General features: G+C 57.3%; 2 protein-coding genes and 1 pseudogene across 12 annotated transcripts in view; 1 reads left to right on the plus strand and 2 right to left on the minus strand.

The window, feature by feature from the left end:
* JPH3 (junctophilin 3) overlaps positions 1–1863 on the plus strand; it is a 105585-nt gene extending 103722 nt beyond the window's left edge. The window contains exon 5 of the mRNA XM_003820836.5: positions 297–1863. Within this exon, the coding sequence (XP_003820884.2) occupies positions 297–377 (81 nt within the window). The 3' untranslated portion in view covers positions 378–1863. The remainder of the gene's footprint in view (positions 1–296) is intronic.
* Positions 1864–7264, minus strand: LOC129394120 (uncharacterized; annotated as a pseudogene).
* The window catches only part of KLHDC4 (kelch domain containing 4), an 80358-nt gene continuing 56163 nt past the window's right edge, over positions 1864–26058 (minus strand). For 7 of the 11 annotated variants that reach the window (XM_055100220.2, XM_063598053.1, XM_055100217.2 and 4 more), the window contains 5 exons: positions 18143–18218; positions 14959–15167; positions 12989–13391; positions 12073–12189; positions 11537–11798 (listed from right to left, as the gene is read on the minus strand). In XM_055100220.2, the coding sequence (XP_054956195.1) occupies positions 12074–12189; positions 12989–13391; positions 14959–15167; positions 18143–18218 (804 nt within the window). In that variant the 3' untranslated portion in view covers positions 11537–11798; position 12073. Of the gene's footprint in view, positions 7369–11536; positions 11799–12072; positions 12190–12988; positions 13392–14958; positions 15168–18142; positions 18219–26058 lie in introns of those variants that run through there. The other 4 variants (XM_008974297.6, XM_055100219.2, XM_063598054.1 and 1 more) reach the window with 2 other exon arrangements.

Raw genomic sequence — 26058 nt, forward strand, 5'->3', positions numbered from 1 at the left:
TGGTTCTCTCCAAGGGGACCCTGGGAGAGCTGGTACTCAGGGTCTCGGGGCCACAAGGGAATTCCAAGACCAGCAACCTCAGACTTACAGGCAGTTGGGGCTTCTCTCCCCCGTCTGGACTTCACGGAGCTCAGGTTCTTGTGGGCCTTTGGTGTCCGAGCGTTTCTAACATCCTCCCGTACACTTCCACCCCCGAGGGTCTGCTAGCTTGGTGAAAAGACGTGGGTGGGAGGCGTGGTGGCCCAGGCAGAGCCCCCCGCGGCTGTCGCTCACCTCTTCCCCTCGCTCTCTTCCAGGGCTCAGCGCCTATCCTGGTGGTCATGGTGATCTTGCTCAACATCGGAGTCGCCATTCTGTTTATTAACTTTTTCATCTGATGAGATGTCGCGGTAGCGAAAATAGAGAAAGGGTAGAAAAAAGGGACATTAAAATTAAAAGCAAAACCACAAGAAGGGAAAGACCGCAACTCGGACAGCCCAGCGACTTCCAAGTCCTCTCACAGAAGAACCACACGATTGGGTATCACTCACAGTTTGCCTTTTTTTCTGGGTAATGTTTTTTGGATTTCAGCCAAAATTCTTTGCTTGTATAACACTCTGCTGTGTGGCATGGCAGAAGGAGGCCAGCACGCAGCCCCTCCAGCTCCACGTGGAGACAGAAGGGATCCCGGCACATCAGTGGTAACAGCGGACGTTGTCCTCGTGGTCACACGTCCCGTCTTGGGTGTGGATGGAGGGCAGCCCGGGGCGGAGCCTCAGCCCCATGACCCGCGCCCCCTGAGCAGCAGGGCTGACTCCCGTCGACACGAGCTTAGAAAGTGGATTCACTGCTTTCTCTGTCTAGAACAGACGGGTGACAAGTATGGGCGGGAGGCATGGGGCAGGGTGGCCCACCCCAGTGGGCAGTAGCCTGGCCTTTTTCTGTGTGAGATCTGTGCTGCACACCTGAGGGAGGGGGAGGGATCGGCCACCTCCTCCCTGTGAGACGGATGCAGGTCCTTCCCTCTTCTCGGCACTGCCCCCGGCCTTCCATGAGAAGCCGACTCCCCACACCGAGTTTTAAAGCAAAGCCTTTTTCTTCTGCTGCCCACTCACTGTGGGTCCCATTTGGCTGTTTCCCCCATCAGACCCCAGGGAAGCCAGGGCCCACTCCGATCCGCCTGGGCTCAGCTAAGCACGGAAGCCAAGGGGGCTGTGCCGTGGAGCTGGCCTCGCGCCGGGGCTCTGGGTGTGTGCGCTTGGCGTGCAGGGTGGACGCGTGGGCTTCCGTGTCCCCAGCAGTGAGGGCCCTAGAGGACGCCTTCTCCCATGGTTACTGACCTCCACGGGTTTTCACATCTTTGTACTGTGCCTGCCTCAACTTCCCCTAACAGATATGCATATTCCTTCCAGATGCCTCAGTGCTACACCAGAGTGGGCCTGGTCCCAGGACAGGAATGCGGTTCAAACCCAGTGGCTTGAAACTTCCTGAGAAACTGTAGCATATCCAGCCCCCTAAAATGTACAATGTAACTTGTTCAGTCCAACAAAAACAGGTTCCTTATGTTTCTGCCTTCTCCACCAGGGTCGCTCCATCACCCAAACAAAAGAACAAGGTTTGCCAGGATGTCCGAGTGCCCCCTGGCTCTCTTGTGCATGGACGTGCCTGAGGGGTCCGGGCACGGCCATACGCAGGACCCCTGTGCCCGGGGAGGCGCTGCAGGGATTCCCCATCCGGTCGTCTTGGGGCCAGCCCGTCTTATGGACTCTGCCTTGCTTTGCTTATGTTTAGCTGTTTCTCTGCTACCTTTCGAGCAGACTTCTTTACTACACTGCACTGGATTGCTATATTTTTAACCAGAAATAAACTAAAGATTAGAGCATGTTCCAGTTAAATTCAGTTTTATTGTTTTCCGTTATATGTTCACTCCCTGTTCCTTCTCGCCGCCTGGTCTGGTGGGGGCATAGGAGAGGGAGGGAGGACTGAAGGTCATACATTTCTGATAATGTCGCTTTCTAAAGGGCTGTGACGTCTTTTTGTACATCTTTTCCATTTTTTAGTATCAAGTGGTTGCTGCAGACCAGAAGTGAACCAAATAAAGACTCCTGCTCTTTGCAGCTCTCAGAAAGATCACAGCTGCTTTTGTACATTCCAGTAACTGCATGACACAAAACGGTACCTGTGAGCAGGAGACACATTCACACCATGAGACATGCACGGAGGCAGGTGTCCCTGAGCGAAGTCGTGCAGAGATCTAGGCCTAGGGGCCATCAGCTCCCGCCCCAACACAACCTAGAAAACCAAGCCGAGAACAGCCCCTTGCCTTCCAGCAGCGAGGGCAGAGGGCAAAGCCACTTCCCTGTGAATTCCAGGAGGATTCCACCAAGGCTAAAATGCCCCGGGTCTGAGAGAATCGAATCTTTAATTGGTTTCCACATGGGGTGATTAAGGAGAAGGCTGCTTCCCGCCTGTCCGGAGCCTCGGCCTTCCCTGACAGGCACGCAGTCCCTCTGCCCAGGCCCAGGGGACCTGCTTCCCTCCACACAGTCGGGCAGGGCAGGGCAGGACAGCATGTGCCCGGCTGGCTGCTGCTGCATGGAGAATTTGATGAGTTTTCATTAACCCGAGAGCAGCCTGGTGAGAGCCATTTTCCGCCCCAATAGCTTCTTCATGTTTCACCTGTGCACCCGAGGCCAGGAGGAAGTGGTGGCATCCCCTCCAGACAGCAGCGCGGTCTGGCGGGGGTGGGTGTGGACAGCCCATGGGCCAGGCTGGCGTCTCCCCACCCTTACAAGCCTGCAGACAGGCCCACCTCTGGCCCAGGAACAGATGAGCCCCGCCCTGGAAGAGCTGGAGAAGACCCTCTGCCCCGGGGCCTCTAGTGAAACTGTCTGTGCCCACGGCTGGCCTGTTTTACTTACCAGCCTCTGCACACTGGATGGACTGGTACTTTCTGAAGTTCAGTAGCACACAGAATGTGCCTGGATAATTTCGGGAACCTGAAACAGTCTCTTTATCCATTCTTTTGGATCTAGAACCATTAGCTCACAGAATTCCCAAAGATACAGATCAGGCATGCAATGCCTGAGCCGAGCTAACTGACAAGACAGTGGTGATGTAGAAAAGCAGGGCAAGGCCGGGCGCTGTGGCTCATGCCTGTAATCCCAGCACTTTGGGAGGCCAAGGCAGGTGGATCACCTGAGGTCAGGAGTTCGAGGCCAGCCTGACCAACATAGTGAAACCCCATCTCTACTAAAAAAAAAAATACAAAAATTAGCCAGGCGTGGTGGCAGGTGCCTGTAATCTCACCTACTGAGGAGGCTGAGGCAGGAGAATCGCTTGAACCTGGGAGGCAGAGGTTGCAGTGAGCCGAGATCGTGCCACTGCACTCCAGCCTGGATGACAGAGTGAGTCTGTCTCAAAAACAAGAAACACACTGTAGAAAGACGGGCCCTCCCCTGCATGCACTCAACTCGCTCCCCTGTAAGGCCCCAAGCCAGGCCATGGGCCAGCGGTCCACGGGACGTCCATACTCCAGGCTCTAACCATGCCCCTGACTCTAACCACACTTGCTCCTTTTCACTTTTAGAAGCACATGGCCACCCCGTCTCACTGAGGGCCATCAGTCACCCCCAAGGCACTGCAGACCTAAAGTGTGGAGAACTTGAGGGAAATGAAATGTTTTTCATACTTTTGCAGTTCAGGTTCTTGGTTGTCCTTTACTCCTTCCCCGGGAAGTTTTATCGACAGCTGGACCCGTCGGACTGAAGAGACCCTGAGGCCTGTGGTGGTCCCCAAGCTGCTGGCGCTCCTGGGCCGTGTGCGGGCAGCAACTCCCCTCACAGTCTTCATGGGACAGTGTGGATTTCACCTCATACATGCGACAGACGCTCTGCAGGAGACAGCGGAAGGACCTTCTCCCTCCTCTAGGTCACGCTCAGTTTCTCTGACTCTTCGGAAGTTTGATCTGACTGTTCTTGCCTTTGGTCTTGGAAACTTGACATCAAGGTGCCCATTAGATTTTCGGTCGTCGCCTTCCATAGCTGCAGGTGCTGTGACTGTTTCTGCCTTCAGCCGGCCGACAGCACCGGGCGCAGCAAGCTTCAGGACATCATGATGCCGCCCACCCGCAGTGCCTTTAACCTCGCCCGGGCCAGGGTCTGCCTCCAGCCCAGGACCAAGACCCCGATGCCAGATAAGGCGGAGGGAGGAGGGCAGAGAGTAGAGGGAGGAGGGAGGAAAGAGGGTGGAGGGAGGAGGGAGGAAAGAGGGTGGAGGGAGGAGGGCAGAAGAAGAGGGCAGAGGGAAGAGGGTAAAAGGAAGAGGGTGGAGGGAGGAAAGAAGAGGTGGAGGGAGGAAACAGGGTGGAGGGAGGAGGGAGAATGTTGGAGGGCAGAGGGAGGAGGTTGGAGGGCGGAGGGAGGAGGTTGGAGGGCGGAGGGAAGAGGTTGGAGGGCAGAGGGAGGAGGTTGGAGGGCAGAGGGAGGAGGTTGGAGGGCAGAGGGAGGAGGTTGGAGGGCAGAGGGGATTGGAGGGTGAAGGGAGGAGGTTGGAGGGCAGAGGGAGGAGGTTGGAGGACAGAGGGAGGAGGTTGGAGGGCAGAGGGAGGGGATTGGAGGGTGGAGGGAGGAGGTTGGAGGGCAGAGGGAGGAGGTTGCAGGGCGGAGGGAGGAGATTGGAGGGTGGAGGGAGGAGGTTGGAAGGCGGAGGGGAGGAGGTTGGAGGGCAGAGGGAGGAGGTTGGAGGGTGGAGGGAGGAGGTTGGAGGGCAGAGGGAGGAGGTTGGAGGGCGGAGGGGATTGGAGGGTGAAGGGAGGAGGTTGGAGGGCGGAGGGGAGGAGGTTGGAGGGCGGAGGGGAGGAGGTTGGAGGGCGGAGGGAGGAGGTTGGAGGGCGGAGGGAGGAGGTTGGAGGGTGGAAAGAGTCAGTCAACTCAGGCACCTGGTTGGCTTCTCTCGCGCCCAGGCCGCGTGTCAGGTGAGGCAGTCGGTACGCAGAAACTGAGGAAGCGACTGTCCCCAGGTGCCAAGGAGATTGCCGGCTCAGCCTTCAAAACAAGCAAGGAAAAGTGCAGCTGCATTTGTTGAAAAAAAGCCAGGCTGTATTTTTACCATGTGCCCCCTGCCTTGAAAATGAACTACGGAACGCACAGCGGGTGGGGGGTGGGTGCTGGAAAGGGACAGAACAAGGGTCCGTGGCAACCACAAAGCACCTGCAGGCCAGCGCTTCCTGATGAGCAGAGGCAGGGGCTGGCACCTGGCGCTGGCTGCAGACAGGCAGTCAACGCCACCAAAGCAGAGGACCTCAGCCACCCAGGTTAGCAAGAGGGTAGCAGGGCACTCAGGAACAGGTGAAGCCATACTGTGGAGAGAAGCTGAATGCTCCTCCCAAGCTTCAGCCCACCCATTAGGAACAAATGCTCTTTAAGTCTGTTTCTTCATGAAACCCAAAGTGGAAGTGCCTGAGCTGTGAATGCGGCCACAGCGTTCATGCCAGCTTGTTCCCAAGCCTAGGAGAAGCAAGCAGCCCCGTGACGGGCACAGGCCACAGTGTGGGCGTGAGCTCACCCCATGTGTATCCGGGTGCTGGGCCCAGGCCGCTGGGTTTCTGGGGTCGGCAGAGTGGGCCAGGCAACAACCTCACATGCCTACCTCACTGCCACTCGTCCGCCTCGTCCACTCCTGGCATTTGGGATAAACATCCTGTGTCAGACACACCCTTCTCGTGCGCCCACGCCACCTGCTCAGGCCTATGCCGCCCGCCCGTCCTCCCAAGCGTGTACACCCGTCCGCCATCCTTCCCCCCTGTCTGTGCCCCATGGGACAGAGGCCTCCAGCTGCACCACCACTGCTCGTTAACAGCTGCCATCCACACCGAGGAAGCCTCTTCCAGCCCAGGGAGTGGAGGATGGGGCTCTGCTGTGCACGTGCTCCCTCGGGCCCTCCCAGCAGTGGTGGATGGGGCTCTGCTCTGTCCTTCTTGGTCATTTTCCTGGGCCTGCAACAAAGCTCAGCCCAGCAGCCAGGCAGCTCCTTACAGAGGCTAATGCCGGGTCTGGTCCCTGGTGACCCCAGGCTGCTGTGAGAACTTGTGACCCCCGAGATCAGAACAGCCTTCGGGTCCCAGAGCTTCCCGCATGATCGTGTGTGGAACAGACCGGGAGATTCCAGCAGATATGGTTTCAACGTTGACCACCAACCTTGACAACCCAAGGGCTGCCTCCCCTGACCATGACAGCCAACTCCTCCTCCACAGTGGCTCTGCCAGGCGCCGAGTCCATAAAGGGCAGCCACTGTTTGGCAAGGAGGGCCGGTCTGCCGGGGGCTCCCAGGCCCTGGGGTCAGGCTGAGAGAGGAAGATGGGTGTGAGGGTGCAGGGGGGCGGGCCCTGCAGGGCAGTGCCTGACCCGTCCTGCACCCCCAGCCTGGGAACCCCCGGCTTTCTCGCTTGGGCCTCTGGGGAGCCCGCGTCCCCAAGTGTGGCCACATCAGAGCACACTTCTCCGGCAGCAACTTCCCAGGCACGTCCGTGGCCTCCTCGGGGGCAGGCGCCCCCTCCTGGACGCTGAGCTGACCTCTCTAGCAGGACTCTGCTCATCTGCACCATTTGCCATTTCCACAGAAACCGTGTCCCCAGAGCCCGGCGGAGAAAAAAACCACAGGGGCCTCTCTGCTCAGGGGAGCCACGCGGAAGAGGCACCCTCGCTCCAGCTGCCAAAGCAACTGAGCCTGCTGCAAACATCTCTGTGAACTCGGAAAGAAAACAGTGTTAACCTGTGTTTCCTTCCAAGTCGGCCCTGGCCCATGTGAACTGCTTGCTAATACTGTGTACAATCACGCCGTGCAATGACAGAGAGAACTTTTCTTATTGATGAAGTGGTTTAAAAAGTTACCCTGAGCCTTTTCTCTTTGCTTTTAAGCTGGAAAGATAGCTTGATTACTTATGAAATGAAAAAAAGTTTTCCTAAATCAAACAGTTTAAATCATACTGTTACAAAAACAACACTGTCAAGATTAAAAAGAAATTCTGCTCCTTTTAGTAATAAACAATGTCGTGTGACACTTTGGACCGCTTCTCTCATTACAAACCAGCGTCTTTACTGAAGGTCCTTCGGCTGCAAAGCTGCGCAATGGATGTGTGGACAGAGCTAGTTGGCACGTGGAGGCTCTCCTGGTTTCCGAAGAGGAAACGTGCTGTGAGCAGGAATCACGAGCAAGTTCCGTGGCGTCCCCGGGTCAGCGCGCACGGGGTCCTGTCTCGCTGGCTCACCACTGGTGGCCAGGGCATGTCTCCCCCAGCCCTGAGTCTCCGCAGTGGTGACCAGGGCATGTCTCCCCCAGCCCTGAGTCTCCTGGCAGTGGAGGCAGCGTGGGCACAGGGTTTGTCACAGCCTGTAAGTGAATGGAGGACACAAAAATAACCAGAGAGGCAGGCTCTGCCCTCCGGGAGCACACAGGCGGTTTTTAAAGTGTGTGCGTTCATGTAATTAAACGTCTCCCCTTGTTTCTGAGGGAGTGGTTACTCAATTTCTTCCCAGCCAGAGCTTTGTAAACCTGCGCTTCTCACCCCTCAGTGAAGCCTGAGTCCAGCCTCTAAAGGTGGGTCCCCTGGGTGGGCTGCAGCCAGTGGGGGCTTGGAAGGGCTCTGAAGGTTGAGACAAGGAAAACGGGCGTGAGCTGGACTCGGGGAAGCCGGATCACCGTGGTACCTGCACTGTGGCCCTTGGCCATGACAGTGTGTCAGCTTCCGGCAGGGACTGCTTGTGTGCCTCGGGACACCAGTGACCAGGTGTGGCCAGGCCCCAGATGGCACTGCTGCAGCTCTCTCGTGAAAGAGTAATGGAGGTGACTGCAACCTGCGCCGGGAGCCATCTGGGCTATGAAAACGAGACTGGCCTCCAGCGCCCCCGGCCTCCACACAACACTCTTACACTGCCCAGGAGAGCAGCGGTCACTAGCAAGTTCCTTCCATGCACAAAGGCAGGCAGGCTGAGGCCGTGATCACAGCTAGAGCTCGGCTCCTTTTCCTTCCGGGCTGGGGAACCACCATCCCCCGCTCCTTCTGGAGGAAGGCAGACTCTTCTCTGATGGAAACCATCAAGCACACGGCGCCACCTCCTCACTCCAACACCCGAGTGCCACGTCCAGCGCGGGGTCTCGCCTCGTCACCTGAACGACACGTGGAAGGAGGCGCCTGTGGAGAGCCCTGGGGAGGGTCCTGAACGTCACGGGGAAGGAAGCGCCTGGGGAGGGTCCTGAACGACATGGGGAAGGAGGCACCTGGGGAGGGCCCTGGGGAAGGTCCTGAACGTCACGGGGAAGGAGGCGCCTGGGGAGGGCCCTGGGGAGGGTCTTGAATGTCACGGGGAAGGAGGCGCCTGGGGAGGGCCCTGGGGAGGGTCTTGAATGTCACGGGGAAGGAGGCGCCTGGGGAGGGCCCTGGGGAGGGTCCTGAACGTGACAGGGAAGGAGGCGCCTGGGGAGGGTCCTGGGGAGGGTCTCTCTCACCAACGGGCATCTTGGTATTTGGTCCCCCAGTGACTTTGTCACCTAGCCAATGACATCCTGCTTGTACCAACTCAATTAAAAAAAAAACCAGATGTCAAACTGCAATCAACACTGCTCTCATCTAAACACAAACACAAACCAACTGCCTAGCAAGGATTTCTAAGCTCAATGGGTGGTTCCCTTGATGTTCATTCCACCCAACACCCTCCCGACCCCAAACACGAAAAAAGCCACCGCTCATGGCCAGTCCCTCCAATTCATCCTCACACAGAGCATGGCGCGCATGGGCGGCAGGGGGAGCATGGAGAACAAGATGATTCATCCTTTAAAATCCCACAAAGCCCTGCGAGGAGGAGCTGTGGCCCTGCTGCCAAGTGGGCCGGCCAGAGTGCCTCCCCTGGTACGCCCGCCCACCCTGCAGTCAGGGGTCTGGGGGCCGTGTGGGAGGGCCGCAGCCGAGGGAAAGGCCTCCTAACAGCCAGCAGCTCACCACAGTGAGGAACTGGGCAAGAACGTGGCACCGAGTACGGCATGTCCCAGCCGCGCCGTGCCAGCAGCTCCCGGTAGACAGAGGCCCTGGGCTTTCCTGCCGGCCGCTCACGCCCTACGGCGGCTGTCTGGCCACCAAGTAGTTCGGTAAACTGGGCCCCGGCAGACAGAGCAGACCACAGGCCCGTGGGGCAGGCAGAGCTCCGCCCAGGAATCCACCACCCTGTGTTGTGTTCCGCGTCTCCCACGGTTCCACACTGAAGGCGCCCTGTTTTAATCACGGCCGTGACAGCAACTCCATGCTGGGAGCTTGTCTATCTGATCCCCATTGGTTCTGATCAGCATCTTTCATTCAAACCAAATCTTTAGCAACAAAAGCAAAATGCTTTCTGTATAAGAAAGTGTACAAGAAGTTTCTTCCTCAGGGCTGCTGTCATCTTTCTTTCAACTGGGTTGATTCAAAAGTCTCTTTTTCCTTGGAATCCCATCTAATCAGTTACAAGCTCCTCTGAAAGAAAAACTGTCCCTCATAACAGACAACTACATTGAAGCCAACAAGATCTTTCCATTCCTTCCTCCAAGAGCAGGAGGGAAGAACCGGCCACACAATGGCGTCCATCTTCTGGACAGGGGCCAGAGCCGCAGAGCCGGGCAGGGCCTGGGTGGGGGCGGGGGCGGGGGCGCTGCTGCCTGCGCTCTGGCTTCTCAACCCTGTCCGAGCCTCTTCCAACCAGCTTAGCTGAGAGTGTGAGGAAAGGACCTTGACTGCCCAGCACTCAGACAAAGTGCCCAGACCGGCCGCCAAAGCCGGCGCAACGCAACACAAGCTGCAGCCCTGGGGTGGGGGGGGGTCGGTGCAACACAAACACAAGCTGCAGCTCTCAGGGGGTTGGCACAAGGCAACACAACCTGCAGCCCGAGGGGAGGAGGGGTCGGCGGAACGCAAACACAAGCTGCAGCCCTGGGGGGGGGGGGGGGGTCAGCGCAATGCAAACACAAGCTGCAGCCCTCGAGGGGGTCGGTGGCAGGGAGGGGGGTGAGCTGGCACAACCCAAACACAAGCTGCAGCCCTCGGAGAGGGGGGAGTCGGCGCAATGCAAACACAAGCTGCAGCCCTTGGGGGGGTCGGCGTGGGGGGGTTGGTCGGCACAACACAAGCTGCAGCCTCCGGGGGGGGGGGGGTCGGCGGAGGGGGCCGGCACAACGCAAACGCAAGCTGCAGCCCTCGAGGGGGGCGGCACCTGCAGCCTCACTCCTGTCCGCACTGCCACCCACATCCAGACGAACCAGACAGGTGTCCCCACCAGGGAAGAGGCAGTGCCCAGAGCCTTCCCCTTTCTGATCAGCATTCCCATCAAGTGTCAAGTGACAATGGAAGCCTGAAGTGAGGTCACACCCATGGCAGTGGGCGGGGCCCTTGGGGCCAGTTCAAGTGCCGCCCACCGAGGCCTCCTGAACATCCGGCTGCACCAGGGAGCTCAGCACGTGCCCTGCTGTGGAAGAGCTGGCCAAGTGCCCCTGAGATGATTCCTGAGAGGCGACACTTCTCAAGCCATTGCCCCAAGGTGACCTGGGTTTTCCTGCGCCCACCTGGAGCCGTAAGGATGAAGAGGCCAAGGGAGCGGGGAGGTGCTCACAGGTGCTCGCCACCAAGTCAGCTTCTAGCCCTCTCCCAGCTGCGCTTCCACCCGCCCAACACCGGCTCCGCCAGGAGGGAAGTCTCCCCACCACCCTTGTTTTCAACTCCCAGATAAGAAATGGGACCACAGTGAATATGTCATCAGCCCCATTATAGAAAACTAAGGATCCTATATTCCCACTGTTCAAAATATTTAAGATACACAAAAACTGCACCAGGTGTGGTTTCAATGCTCAACTTTTGACCCCAATTATGCAAATCCGAATTGGCCTTCAGTCTTGGACTGGAGCAGGCCTAGGTTGGGAGTTAGCGCACCACAGCCTTCGGGGGCAAGGAGGCCGCGGCGCTGAAGCCAGGAGGAGCTGGATGGGGACACCTGGTGGCAGCCATGTGGGGACGCTGGGAGCCCTCGCCCTCCAGCCTCCCTTCCTGTCGCTTTGCAAATGCTAATCCTAAACCCTAAACCCGACTGGGACAGGGACAGGGATGGTCCCACCACAGCCTCCCAGAGACCACGCGGCGGCAGGGGGCTCCCAGGAGTGAGGCCGCTGCACATAAGGAGGCCCCACCACGAGACCCCCGTGTGCGGCCAGCCAGCGGTGCTTCACGTGAATGAGAACCGGGAAGGTGTGCACTGGCCCTGGGCTGCTTTTCAGTTTCAGGCATCAGAGGCTGATCCCAAATGTGAATATGGATGGGCAGTCAGGGCCCTCTTCTGGTTTTGCAGAAGGAAAGGATCACAAAGCACAGCATATTCCGGGGTTTCGGGCGCAGAAACCTGCTTCTCGAGGGTCCTTCGTGTCCAAGGTTCCACCCTCCAGTGTGGGGTGGTCTCGCCCTAGGCCCAGCCCTGGCCCGAGGCAGAGGCCCCGGGAAGACTGCGGTGTGCCTAGGGCCGCACAGAAGACACCCTCCGCGGTGGTCTTGTTTCAAGTCCAATTTATTTCACACAACACACAGGCTGCTGAGGGAATCCACCTGCACTGCACTCAGTTGAACTTCCGGCCCAGCGCCGCGTCAGAGACTAAACCATGGGAGAAAGTTCACACCCTGGCCTGGGCCACCCACCTTCAGCTCTCTCCTGTGCGTCAGGGCGCACGCTGGCCCCAAGAGCTTCACTCAACACGGCTGGGTCCTGGGCGGACGTGGGCACAGCACTTGCCAGGCGCCCCTGGCAGGGGCTCTTCTGATACGCAAGGCGGAAGGAATGAGAGAGAAACACATTCAGCCGAGGGGGAGGCCCGTGCAGGGGGCGTAGACAGAACACCGGGTTTTCAGGGAAGACGTCATCAAAGAGCCCACAGGCACACGGCACTCATTAGCAAGCTGCCCAAGTTACTCCACACACCAACGTTTTTAAAAAATTTACAAAGCTGAATTCCAATAAGCATCCGATAAACACGAAAAGCCTTTCACGAACACCCAGCAGCCGCGCCACCCGCCAGCCCGAGCCCGCTCACCTCAGTCCCCCGCGCCGCTCTCCTCTCCGCTGTCGTCGTCGTCGACCCCACCCTCGGCGCCCTCAACCTCCTCACTGTCCTCTTCCGAGTCCGTCTCCTCCAGCCACTCCTGAGTTTCTTCAAAAGCAGAATGAACACACATACACGTCAGCGCAGCTGAGGCAGGTGGGGGAGGCTGCGGGACGGTGGTGGCTACGTCCTGGGGGGATTCCGTGTTCTTAAGAACCATAATGTGAAACCTAACTCCTCTTCCCCGACCCCCTTCAGATCCACAAAGGAAACAGACTGCGTTCCCCTGGGCTTCAGGACAGAGATCCGAGACGGCAAACATGCAAAAGCACCCCCGTAACGGAGCAGCTGGCCAACAGGGCCTCCTGCCACCCTCCACCCTGGCTCACGGTGTTCTCACAAAACAGCAAACATCCTGTGCCAACAGTTCACTACCTTTCCCTAGATTTGTGGATTTTGCTTTAGTCTCAGATCTTTAAAAACTGCATAGTGACTCGAGCCCAGCAGCAGTTGGGGTAAAGGGGACGTGTGACTACGGCAGCAGAGGGGCCCTGGGTCAGGCAGCAAGGCTGGAGGCTCAGACCCAGGGCCTCAGGGCCCGGCTCGGACGGCCATCCACAAACAAGCATGCTGTGGATGGAGCAGCAGATGCACCCGTGTCCTGTGCCGCCAGAGCCGCAGCTCCCGTCAGCACCCGGGACAAAGGACAGACGTGCCCAGGGTGGGCCCCCCCTTTCCACAACAGGGGCCTGTTCTCCGTCAATCTGACCGTGGAGGCAGGAGCACAGGCGAGAAGTGTCGGCACAGGCCGCCTCTGGGCAGCTTGCAGGGCTTGCTTTCCAGGGACGCGACACACGACCGTGGGCTCTCGCTCCCGGGCACGGAGGCACCAAGCTGCCTGGCTCACCTGGGTCCATCTCCACCAAGGCCTTCCACGCCTCCATCCTGTGCAGGTCCAGGCAGTGCAGGTCGCTGAGGGTGACCTGGCGGTCGCCGGCCTCAAACATGCCCCCATAGACGTAGAGCATCCCATGCTTCACAGCCAGCATGGCGTTGGAGCGTGGACACGGCCCAGGTGCGGGGCTGCCGGCCTCCTCAAGGCTGTCTTCGTCCTCAGACCGGGGCTGCCCCACCGAGCCTGGGGCGGCGAGCACCTGCTTAATGGTGACCACGGTGCCATCCTCGGCCACCACCTCCTTGACCACCTGCACAGGCCCCTGGGTGCCAGCTCCCCCACACGCTGGCTTGCTACCACCTTCGGGCTCCTCTTTTCTGCCCTGCCTGCGTTTCTTCTTTTCAGACTTGGGTCCCTATTAATAGACCGAGGAAGCAGAGAGCAGCAGCTTCAGCGAGGCAGGGGTCATTCCTGCTATGCCCACGAGGCCAGGCAAGGGTTTGCGGCGACCACCCACAAGCGTGGGGAGTGTGTGACCCAGGAAGGCGCCATCCCTGACTGCCCTGGGTGCAGGCACTGGGCTGCAGGAGCACGCTCCTGTCTCCCACTGGCCTCGCCGTTCACTCCTGGGCTGGGGCAGAAAACCCCCCACTGCGTGTCCTCACTGAGGGGCCGCTCCACACCTCCGCTGAGAGGTGGACAGGCCCACCAGACCCCACACACAGGGCACCAGCCCCACAGGCTCCGACGCTCACCCTGGGAAAACCCAATCACCCACAGTGCTGGCTCCCAGAAGGGCTGGGGAAGCCAGGCTGAGGGGCTTCCTCCCCTTTCCCAAGCAAGACAGACGGTCAGGCCCACAAGCCCAGCTCATTTACTACGAACGGCGAGCCAGAGAGGGGCCCTTCCTCACCAAACGTTTTTAAAGGGGAGCTCTCAGGTCAGGCTGCCTCCTGCAGGACAGCCAGCCATCCCTCTCTGTCCCACTTCCCTGGCTGTGTTGCAGGGGTCAGTCTGGACCCTTCTGTCACTGCCTTTGTCATTTTGTCACAAAACGCTGCCAGCTCATGAGGTGACATTTGCCAGGTTATTTCCAAATTTTCCAAGGATCACTACCTCCAGATCAACCCAAAGTCAGCTTCACATTCTAGACTTCTAAGATCCACTTTGTGTCTGGACTCTGCAACAGTGAGTTTCAAAAGGGAAAGCTCTCTGAGGTCCTCCGTAATCCTGGGGAATGTCAAGGGCCCTGAGATCACAGTGTGAGAACCGTGACACTAGCTGGGGTCAACACGCTCTCTGAAGAAAAGCCACAGGGGAAACCTGTGCAGACTCTGCTTGGAGCAATTCCTTCTAAAGTAAAAGAGCGAGGCGGACTGTGGGTCCAGAAACGAAGCCGCATGTTTTTCCAATTTCCAGCCCAGGTGCCACCACACGTCAAGAGCAGCTTCAGGAGTTTGCAACCAACAGGGACCAGCCCTCCTTGGCCCTTTCTGGGTCCGGCTGACCTGGTACACTCCGAGACCCTGAGGCCAACTGGGGGATCCCCTTCTGGGACTGTCACCCACTGCTGTGCCTGTGCTGGGCTGGCCCTGGACAGCAGCTATGCTCACGCGGACAGTAAAGATGGTGCCGGAAACCAGGGAAGCTCAAGCGTCATAACACAGGCTGGTCCACACCAGGACCTCCAGCAAACCCTTCTCACACAGAGGGCCGGGGAGGTCCCGGGCACCTCAGCCCAGGGCAACTGGCTTCCGAGGTAGCAGCCCCGCCAGCATCCAGGACAGACTAAGGGGACCGTGACCAAGGGCTCTCTAAGCCTAGTCACCCAGGACAGTCAGAGACGGAACCCTCGCCCCTCTTGAGAGAGCTCATGGGCTTTGGGGGCCCCAATACCCAAAGGTGCTGGAGGAAGGCAGTGGTGGCAGGGACCCAAGTTAGGGCCGTGCACCACGGCGCATGCTACTCAGAGATTGCACTACCTTCAGCTGTCCCTCAAACCAACGGTTCCTGGTGGCGTCGTAGAAGTACAGATCGTTGAAGAACTCCCCCGACAGGCTCTCCTCCTCTTCCTCGTCACAGACACCCCCGAAGAACAGTGTCTGGTGATTCGGGGCCATGGCCACGGAAAAGCCAGACCGTGGGGTGGGCTTGACCCCCGAAGGGTTCATCCGAGTCCAAACCCACTTGTCTGTCAAAAGAGAACAAGGAAATGGGATAAGAACACAAGGAAGGACCCTGAGAGCCAGCCCAGGACATGCCCAGGACCCCAGGTGCCCCCCAGAATGGGGTAAATGAAAACCGTGAGACTGTGGGCAAAAACTCTGCTCCCTCTGCAGAAAAACAGACACCATTCAACTCCCCTCGAGTTCCACCCTTCTCCTTAAGAGAGGTAGCATTCAACAGCTTTCCACACACCCCCAAGCACCTCTAAACTAGGGGTAGCTACAAGCCGCAGTAGAAAGGCAGGGATTGGGCAGAAGCAGCACACACGCTAGACACGCAGAGGGGCTTCTGTGGGGAGGCTGCCCTGCACAGGGACCCTCCGCCCGGCACAGGGACCCTTCGCCCAGGGGGCTGAGTGGCCTGCACCAGCCCCCCTTGGGCCTGCACGGGGACCCTCCACCCTGCACGGGGACCCTTCACCCAGGGAGCTGAATGCCTGCGCCAGCCCCCCTTGGGCCTGCACGGGGACCCTCCGCCCTGCACGGGGACCCTCCGCCCTGCAAGGGGACCCTCCGCCCAGGGGGCTGAATGCCTGTGCCAGCCCCCCTTGGGCCTGCACGGGGACCCTCCGCCCTGCACGGGGACCCTTCGCCCAGGGGGCTGAATGCCTGCGCCAGCCCCCCTTGGGCCTGCACGGGGACCCTCAGCCCTGCACGGGGACCCTTCGCCCGGGGGCTGCAGCGTGGCCAGCGAGGAGCCCATCCCCTGGGGTCTGAGTGCCTGCACCAGCCCCACCTTGGGCTGCAGTGTGGCCAGCTCTACTTCAGGAGGGGTCTATGTTCTCTCTTGGCACGCGCCTATGTGATGTGCCAACCCTCAAACAGAGCCCAATGTGCAGATGTCTCCCCACCACTTCTAGGAGACAGAATGGAGATTTTTTTCCTCCAATGAACATTTAAAAAAAAAAAACAGAAGCAGCAAATGGACGTATTCTGTGTGGTGCTAGACGTCACTCGCCCATGCCCAGTGTGGGCGTGGCTCTGGAGCCCCTGCCTCATTCCCACCAGCACACGACTGTGTGAAGGAACAGGGAAGACCACCACAAGAACTCGCCACACAGGGCAGGACCCTCTCCGGTGACAGAAACCCACACACACAAGGTGTGTCGCTCCTCACCACGATGCTTTCCTCCTGGGGGCTGACGAGCAGAGCACACAGGCTCAGGGCCGCCCTGGGGGAAACACTCCAGCATCCAGGTTCAAGTTCACTGGGGTGTAGGCTGGAAAGTGACTGAAAGGAGGCGTCTGTCCTATCAGCCAGGGTGCAGTAAGGCAGGGCCCTGGGAGAGGCACCTGGGCCTTTTGACAGGCAAATGGGTGTGGATTCAGATTAACCCTTCGGGTATTTCTGAGGCCTCAGCATGAGGAATTTTAGTGCAAGAAAGAGATAAAAACACTTTGCACAATGGTCCCCTCTCCTGGGGAGGTTGGAGAACTTGCTGTGGGTCACAAAAGCAGACCCGGCCTAGGCACTGGGTCTCCTGGGTCTAGCCCAGCCCTCTGGTCCCAAGCCACAGCCTCCCATAAGAGAGCTGTCCCCTGGTTTCCTAACGGCACTGGGGACGCTAAACTCCACGGCAAACACCCTTGACCTGTGCCTCCTGGCGTCACTCCCTTGCTCTGGAGCAGAACAAATGCCATTATCTCCTTCTATTTATTATTTATTTTTTGAGACAGTCTCACTCTGTTGCCTAGGCTGGAGTGCAGTGGCACGATCTCAGCTCACTGCAGCCTCCACCTCCTGGGCTAGAACAATCCTCCCACCTCAGCGTCCCGAGTAGCTAGAACTACAGGCGTGCGCCAGCCTGTAGTTTTTTTTTTTTAAGAGATGGTGTGTCACTATGTTGCCCAAGCTGGTTTCAAACTCTTGGCGTCAAGCAATCCTCCCACCTCAGCCTCCCAAAGTGCTGGGATTATAGGTATGAGCCACGGCGCCCAGCCAGTAACAAATGCAATTTTTTTCAAAATCAAGAAATTAATGATTGAAAAGTAGCAGCCCACCCCCATCCCCCCGCCCACGCTCCACACAGGCACGGCTTCTCCTGCTTCAGAGGTCTGTGAGAACGGACGGGCAGCCACCGGCAGGAAACGCCGCCAACAGTTCATCTCAGCGCATGACCCACGCCCAGGAACATGAAACGTGCCATGTGTAGAAGGTGGTGAGAGTGGCTGACACATCCTGGGCCCTCTGGGTGCCAGAGCCATGTAAAGGGCTGTCCCCTAGGTCATCCCATGTCATCCTTTTAAAAAGTCCCAGAGAATGATGATTGTTCCCCTGTGCTTTAGTAAGAAAATTTTGATTCTTAGATCCCAGTTTAGCTAAAAGCTTTTAGAAATCTAGGCATTCTAACAGCCCCGAGTTCAGTAACTCAAGCTGACAGAGGCCACGGCTGCTCTTGGAGGCCGTCCCTGTGAGGGCCAATAGCAGTCTCGGTGATGACTTCTGAAGTTCTGTGCATGAGCAACACCGACCCCTGGCTGGGCAGCCCACACCCAGCCTGCCCAGCTGCTGCCCGCAACCACCCCAAGAGCGAGGCCCGTCACCACAGTGCCAGGCAGCCCCAGTGACTCCTGGTGGCTTGTACTCAAGGCCCAGGATGGTTCTCCCTTCGAGAGCTCAAGACCCTTGGAGGGGCCCATCAGGAGCTGCTGAGGGGCACTGTGCTCACTGCTCCATAGAGGGCTGTCTGCAGGGTAACAGCGCCCGTGCTTCTCAGTCAGTCCATCATCAATGCCCCCAAAGGTGATTGCCCAGCAGACACCAGGGCTATGGAGCCTGTCCCACCCGGCCCACCCCGAAATGGGCCATCTCGGCAGGCCCTCCGCTCCGGGCAGGGTGCAGGGGCTCACCGCCAGCCCCACATCCATGGGAGGGTGTGGGCTCCGCCTCCCGCCACACACAGACCAGCCAGCTCCCGCCCTGGAGGCACAGCGCCTCTACCTTCTCTTCCGTCCTCCGGCTTCAGCAGGAACATGTCTGAGTGCCGTGTGCCCTTGTCTACGTCTTTCTTAACTCTCTGCAATGGAAAGGAATTGTGTGAGAACCGGGGGCAGCTACAGTGGTTGCTTACAGACCCCCCAACCCTGTGGGCACATTTTGGATGGAAGGGGCTGGAGGCCTTCCCTGTAGACCAGCCCCAAAGCTCCAAAGCATGCCTGCAGTGTGCTCAGGGCTGGCACCACCTGACAGGCTTTATCCCCCAAATGGGCCCATCTGAAGAGGCCACCTTTCTAATGGCCGCGATCACACAGTACACTAGAGTTCCTGTCAGGGCACGCACAGCTTCCACAGCAGCCCTGGTCTGTGTGGAAACCACCACAGGGGCCTCTGATACTATTACAGAGTCACTCTTTGTTCCTGATCCCGGTAGATCCCCACCGCCTTTCAAATAACACGACTCAGGCTTCACAGCAGAAATCAAGTTACTACTGTGTGCAGAGGGCAGGCACTGCCCACTGAAAGACTTCTCCAAGCTTCGAAAACAATGCGCTCCATGTCCCTTAACCCTTAGTCTTCTGCCTCAAGTGAGCCTCAGCCGGACCAGGTGCACTGTTCGCCAGCACCCATACCCTACAAGTCCTGGTGCCACACCCCTTACCTGGGACCTAAGGTTGTGAGGAAGATGGCCAGCAAAACGCTCACCCTGGGTGGAGGGCCCCCATCCATTTCCATCTCATCTTTGTATTTGTCTGCACTTTAATTCTCTATTTTTAATACACTATTTTAGAAGTTTTGTATTTGCAGAAAATTGAGACGATAGTACCGAGAGCTCTCACACGCCCACACCAATGTCCCCCCAGCATGAATACCTTCCTCTCCTTGGTGCCCTTGTGACGGCTCAGGAACCGGCACTGACCCGTTACTGGGAGTGCGGCCCACACTTCATTCACAGCCCCCAGTGCTCCGCAGCTCATCCTGCCCAAGGATCCCGTCGAGGGTGCCACTGGCCGTTTCGTCCTGTCGCCTCCTCAGGTTCCTCTGGGCCCTGAGCTTCTCCGACTCTTCTTGTCTCTGAGGACCATGATAGCTGTGTGGATGGCTCAGGAGTTTTATAGAGTGCCCCTCTACTGGGACTGTCTGCTGTCTTTCTCATTAAACTGGGGTTATGAATCATTAGGACGATCCCCGGGGTGAAGTGCCCATCTCATCACATCCCATCAAGGGTCCACACCATCAACAGGACTCATCACGGTGGATGCTGACATCGACCGCCTGGCTGAGGTCGTGTCTGACAGTTTCTCTTCAGCTCTATGTTCTCACAGATATTGACACAGACTTCGGCCATGCTACTGTGGTCGCAGGGGTAGTGACACAGACTTCAGGCATGCTCTGTGCCTCGTGAATACTAACACAGACTTCAGGCACGCTCAGTGCCTCGTGGATATTGACACAGGCTTTGGGCACGCTCTGTGTCTCATGGATATTGACATAGACTTTGGGCACATTCTAAGGTCTTGTGGATATTTATGTAGACTTTGGGTAGGCTCTATGTCTCGCAGATATTGACACAGACTTCAGGTACGCTCTATGTCTCGTGGATACTGACGTAGACTTTGGGTACACACTATGGTCTTGTGGATATTTATGTAGACTTTGGGTACACGCTAAGTCTCGTGGATACTGACGTAGACTTTGGGTACACACTATGGTCTTGTGGATATTTATGTAGACTTTGGGTACGCGCTACGTCTCGTGGATATTGACGTAGACTTTGGGTACACGCTATGGTCTTCTGGATATTGACGTAGACTTTGGGTACGCGCTATGTCTCGTGGATATTGACATAGACTTTGGGTACACGCTATGGTCTTGTAGATACTGACGTAGACTTTGGGTACATGCTATGGTCTTGTGGATACTGACGTAGACTTTGGGTACGCACTATGTCTCGTGGATATTGACATAGACTTTGGGTACACGCTATGGTCTCGTAGATATTGACGTAGACTTTGGGTACACACTATGGTCTTGTGGATATTGACGTAGACTTTGGGTACGCGCTAGGTCTCGTGGATACTGACACAGAGTTCGGCTATGCTCTATCACTACCCATCTTTGTTGCTCGGGTTGTTCAACGACACACAGCTGCCACTAGGAGCCTTTACAGCTACTCTTGGGTCCCTGTGACTTGCACCATCTTTGTGGGTTCCTTTGAGCACCTCCTTAGGCTCTGACACAACAAGATGCTCGATTCCTCCTATATACTCCCTGCTCAGCCCTACAATTCGCCATTTCTCAAGGGAGCCCTGGTTCCCTTTGTTGGAGAATGGTGTTAGAAACCAAGAAACCAGGGGCCGGGCATGGTGGCTTACGCCTGTAATCCCAGCACTTCAGGAGGCCGAGGGGGGTGGACCATGAGGTCAGGAGATCAAGACTAATCCTGGCTAACACGGTGAAACCCCAACTCTACGAAAAATACAAAAAAATTAGCCAGGCGCAGTGGCAGGCGCCTGTAGTCCCAGCTACTGGGGAGGCTGAGGCAGGAGAATGGCATGAACCCAGGAGGCGGAGCTTGCAGTGAGCCGAGATCTCGCCAGTGCACTCCAGCCTGGGCGACAGAGCGAGACTCCGTCTCAAAAAAAAAAAAAAAAAAAAGAAAAGAAAAGAAAAGAAACTAAGATACCAAGATTTGCTGTATTCCCAGCACTTTGAGAGTCCAAGGTGGGCAGATTGCTTGAGTTCAGGAGTTCAAGACCAGCCTGGGCAATGTCAAAAACCCATCTCTCCCCAAAAATACGAAAATCAGCCAGGCATGGTGGCATGCATCTGTAGTCTCAGCTACTCCCAACGCTGAGGTGGGAGGACTACTTGAGCCTGAAAGGCAGAGGCTGCAGTGAGCCAAAATCATGCCACTGCACTCCAGCCTGGACGACAGAGTGAGACTTCTCAAAAATTAAAAAAATTAAAGAGACCAAGATTTGGGCAATGGATGTGTGAACTGCTACCGGGTAGTATTGTTTCTAGGCCTTCCCATCTGGTAGAGCAAGGAAATATTTGTTTATGGTTATTTTTCTTATAGCTAACATGTACTGTATTTACTATAATGGAAGAAAAACATGTTCCTTTTGAAACATGCAAATGATCCACTGTCCACAGAGACTTCATATTTCCACCTGGGCCTGAGTGTCCTAAAACTAAGAGGGCTCCACGTTGGCCATATGGAGAGCGACCTGAATCTCAGGAAGTGAAAACTGAGTCTGGGTCTCTTTTGTTCTCCTTCTGGAAACATCTGTGCAATTCAAGTGATGCAGTTTCTGCACATTACAGACAGTGATTGAGACTAGTCTCTTTTTGTAGCAGGTTGATAGAAAATGGCTGTCATTTCCGTGCCTGCTTTTCCAAACCTAAGGGCCTAGCATTATTGGGAACTGAATTGACACCCAGAGACTTCATCTGCTGGGGGGACAAGGAAGGAATTCAGTGACGTCTCTATTTGTCATCAGAAACTCAAATCGCTGCTTACCTTCGGCAGGTCTCTGTCTCCTTGTAGTACCCTGCACCTGTCTATGTGAACCGTCTTGTTTTGCTGACAGCAACATTTTCTTCTTAGAATTAACAGGCTATGGGGGAATGTTTTATGCTACAATATTTAAGTACTTCCCCTCCAGACCATGCAAGCCAGAGAGGTGGAGCACTTCACAAGGCCTGCTCTGCTCACACGGGTCCACAGGTTGCTTCCGGCACACAGCTGGCTGGCCACACCCTCTAACAGGGCCCATGGTTCGACCTCCCCAACAGCTTCTAACTCCTCCTACAGCAGTTTCTTTTCTTGAAGTGTTGTGACTTTTCCCAAAATCCAACCTATCTGTCTTCAAAGAAAGTAACAGACAGTGGCCTTGTTGCCCTCTGTTTTTCTGGATCACCTGTGCTCAAGCTCTATTAGCGTACACCAAACCAGCTTTACATTCACACAGTCTTTCCACAAAAACCGATTCGCTCTGGCTCTCCCTCTCCCTCTCCCTCCCCCTCCCTCTCCCTCCACAGTCTCCCTCTCCCTCTCTCTCCACGGTCTCCCTCTGATGCCGAGCCGAGGCTGGACTGTACTGCCGCCATCTCGGCTCACTGCAACCTCCCTGCCTGATTCTCCTGCCTCAGCCTGCCGAGTGCCTGGGATTGCAGGCGCGCGCCGCCACGCCTGACTGGTTTTTGCTGGAGTGCAGTGGCGTGATCTCGGCTCGCTACAACCCCCACCTCCCAGCCACCTGCCTTGGCCTCCCAAAGTGCTGAGATTGCAGCCTCTGCCCAGCCGCCACCTCGTCTGGGAAGTGAGGAGCATCTCTGCCTGGCCGCCCATCGTCTGGGATGTGAGGATCCCCTCTGCCCGGCTGCCCAGCCTGGGAAGTGAGGAGCGCCTCTTCCCGGCCACCAAACTGTCTGGGAAGTGATGAGCATCTCTGCCCGGCCGCCCATCTTCTGAAATGTGGGGAGCGCCTCTGCCCCGCCGCCCTGTCTGGGATGTGAGGAGCGCCTCTGCCCGGCCGCGACCCCGTCTGGGAACTGAGGAGTGTCTCTGGCCGACTGCCACCCCATCTGGGAGGTGAGGAGTGTCTCTGCCCGGCCACCCTGTCTGAGAAGTCAGGAGCCCCTCCCACCGGCAGCCGCCCCGTCTGGGAAGTGAGGAGTGTCTCCGCCCGGAAGCTGCCTCGTCCGGGAGGTAGGGGACAGCCCCCGCCCGGCCAGCTGCCCTGTCTGGGAGGGAGGTGGGGGGCAGCCCCCGCCCGGCCAGCCGCCCCGTCCGGGAGGGAGGTGGGGGGCAGCCCCCGCCCGGCCAGCTGCCCCATCTGGGAGGGAGGTGGGGGGCAGCCCCCGTCCGGCAGCCGCCCCGTCCGGGAGGTAGGGGGCACCTCTGCCCAGCTGCCCTGTCTGGGAAGTGAGAAGCCCCTCTGCCTGGCCGCCACCCCGTCTGGGAGGTGTACCCAACAGCTCATTGAGAACAGGCCATGATGACGATGGCGGTTTTGTCGAATAGAAAAGGGGGAAATGTGGGGAAAAGAAAGAGAAATCAGATTGTTACTGTGTCTGCGTAGAAAGAAGTAGACATAGGAGACTCCATTTTGTTCTGTACTAAGAAAAATTCTTCTGCCTTGGGACGCTGTTAATCTATAACCTTACCCCCAACCCCATGCTCTCTGAAACATGTGCTGTGTCCACTCAGGGTTAAATGGATTAAGGGTGGTGCAAGATGTGCTTTGTTAAACAGATGCTTGAAGGCAGCATGCTCGTTAAGAGTCGTCACCACTCCCTAATCTCAAGTACCCAGGGACACAAACACAGGGAAGGCCGCAGGGTCCTCTGCCTAGAAAAACCAGAGACCCTTGTTCACATGTTTATCTGCTGACCTTCCCTCCACTATTGTCCTATGACCCAGCCAAATCCCCCTCTCCGAGAAACACCCAAGAATGATCAATAAATACTAAAAAAAAAAAAAAAAAAACCGATTCGGCTACGCTAAAGTAGTAAACAGAATCTGCATGAATTTTTGGAGAAGTTAGACTTCATTCTAATACATTATTGCTGGAATGCAAAGACATCTGAGAGAGAGATCAAGTGTCAACATGGAGGGTGAGCGCAACAGGGCTGGCTCTGGAATTACTTAGCATCCGGCTGAGACCCCAGAGCCCAGCACAGCTGTGCCTGAACGTTTCGAGGCGCACCGGCCACACACGCCAAGTCCCAACGGGCCCCCACCTCCCGCACAATGTAGTACAGGCCACCTAGCTTAGCCTGCAGCCACATCCCCTGATGAGACCCCACCTCCCGCAGAAGTACAGGCCACTTAGCTTAGCCTGCAGTGAGTCCTCAATGCAGCCGCTTTGGCTCACCCGGCTGTCGGCTCAGACGCCGACCCATTTCAATCATCAGGAGAGAAGACACACAGGGCCGCCCCAAGGACCCCGTCACCAGCTCAGGCCTGGTCACAGAATGGGCCGGCGGTGCAGTGGTAGGTAGATAAAGGCCGGGGAGCGTTTGTGGGAGGAGACGGCCAGACGACAGGTCCTGGGAGAAGACAGTGCTAACGGCAGCACTGATGTTCACCGAAATCACAATCAGGCAGGGAGAGGGTGTCGGTTCCAAGCGGACGTGTGTGAACACAGAAACCATGGGGGCCGCTCCTTCCCACACCACTGAGACTGTCCATCCAGGCGCCCGAAGACGACTCCTAAACCACCTTTGCCAGACGCAGGTCCAGCAACCCATCAAGAGCACAGCTCGGGCAAGCAGCGACCGCACGCACCGTGCCCTCCTCACCACACAACCACAGGTGATGAGCCCCTGCGGAGACGCTGAACCCCTGTGGAACCGCCGCGCCCCTGGGGAGACGCCGCACCACATCAGTGCACGGGAGGCATCTCACGTTTCGCGGGGCTTGGGAGAGAGGGACCCATGACGAGAGGACCCCCGCCCAACCACGTGTCGCGAGAGCAGCATGAACCCGCGCACCCCCTCTAGGCAGGGCTGCTGCTAAAATAACACCCTGTCGATTACGGTTAGCATCACTTCCATTAGCACGACTTCTAGTCAGCTTCCATTTGAAAACTGCTTCAGGGAAGCTGCTCCAGAAGCCCATGCATGTGCCCTGCCACAGCCGCAGCCTCTTTGGGGACACTGCTGTCGGGATGGTTTCTGCAGAGCCACCCGGGGTCCCCACCATGCCTGCCTCTCCAGTCACTCAGTCCTTTCTCCTGGAACCTGGTCAAGTCCCTCTGCGTGTCTGAACCGGGACAAGGCCCTGCCTGCTTCCATACCTGAAGCTGGGCCCCAGGGCACCTTCCCATCCACATCCGAGACCACCTTCTTAACGGCCAACGGCCACTCAACCCGCCACAACCAAGACTTCTACCTGTCGCTTTCCAAGACTGAACATTTTCAGCTTCGCCATTAAAAAATACACCCAGAAGGCCGGGCATGGTGGCTCACGCCTGTAATCCCAGCACTTTGGGAGGCTGAGACAGGCGGATCACAAGGTCAGGAGATCGAGACCATCCTGGCTAACGCAGTGAAACCCCGTCTCTACTAAAAATATAAAAAATTAGCCGGGTGTGGTGGCAGGCGCCTGTAGTCCCACCTACTCCGGAGGCAGGAGAATGGCGTGAACCCAGTGGGTGGAGCTTGCAGTGAGCCGAGATTGCCCCACTGCACTCCAGCCTGGGCGATAGAGCGAGACTCTGTCTCAAAAAAAAAAAAAAAAAAAAAAACACCCAGAAACAGGTGTGGCCACAGGTCTGTGTGTACTGGAACATGAGTAGGAGCCGCTGTCGCGCCCAATTCCCCAGCACGAGACAAGCTGAGACACCCTGCAGCCAGTGACCTGGGAGAGCTGGGCTCGGAGCTCAGGGGCCCGGTGGGCACGGAGCTCTGGCTCCGAGGTCAGCCGGGATCTCCCGAGTCACACAGTCCACACTCGCAACAACTCTGTCTGCTTCTGGTATTCCAGGAGCTCAGCTCCCAAGTGGCAAATGAAAGGACGCTCTGGCCTCTGCCAGCATGCTCCACGGCCACGCGGAAACAGTGGGGCGTGCAGAGAACAGCCCTCTCCTGGCTATGCATGGACGTTATCTCCTGACCTCCAGGCGCACAATGACAACTGAGGTCAAAACGCAGGCAGGAAGGAGGGCCCCATCCTCAGCAGGACTCCGCCCCTGGCTGCCCATGTGTCCGTGGAAACAGACCACCAGGTGATAAACCTTCCACGGTCGCGCCCCCACCCTCGCCATCCAAACGCCATTTCCAAAGAGCTGTGCTGGTTCCCTGACTCTCTAAAGGAACGAGAACTCCCCCTCTCCGGAAGCTCCCACAACACCAGAAGCACGTACTAAGGACTGAGTCTTTGACACGTGAATGCTGCTGGGTCTAAG

Source organism: Pan paniscus, chromosome 18 (assembly GCF_029289425.2).
Source record: "Pan paniscus chromosome 18, NHGRI_mPanPan1-v2.0_pri, whole genome shotgun sequence".
Taxonomy (NCBI): domain Eukaryota; kingdom Metazoa; phylum Chordata; class Mammalia; order Primates; family Hominidae; genus Pan; species Pan paniscus.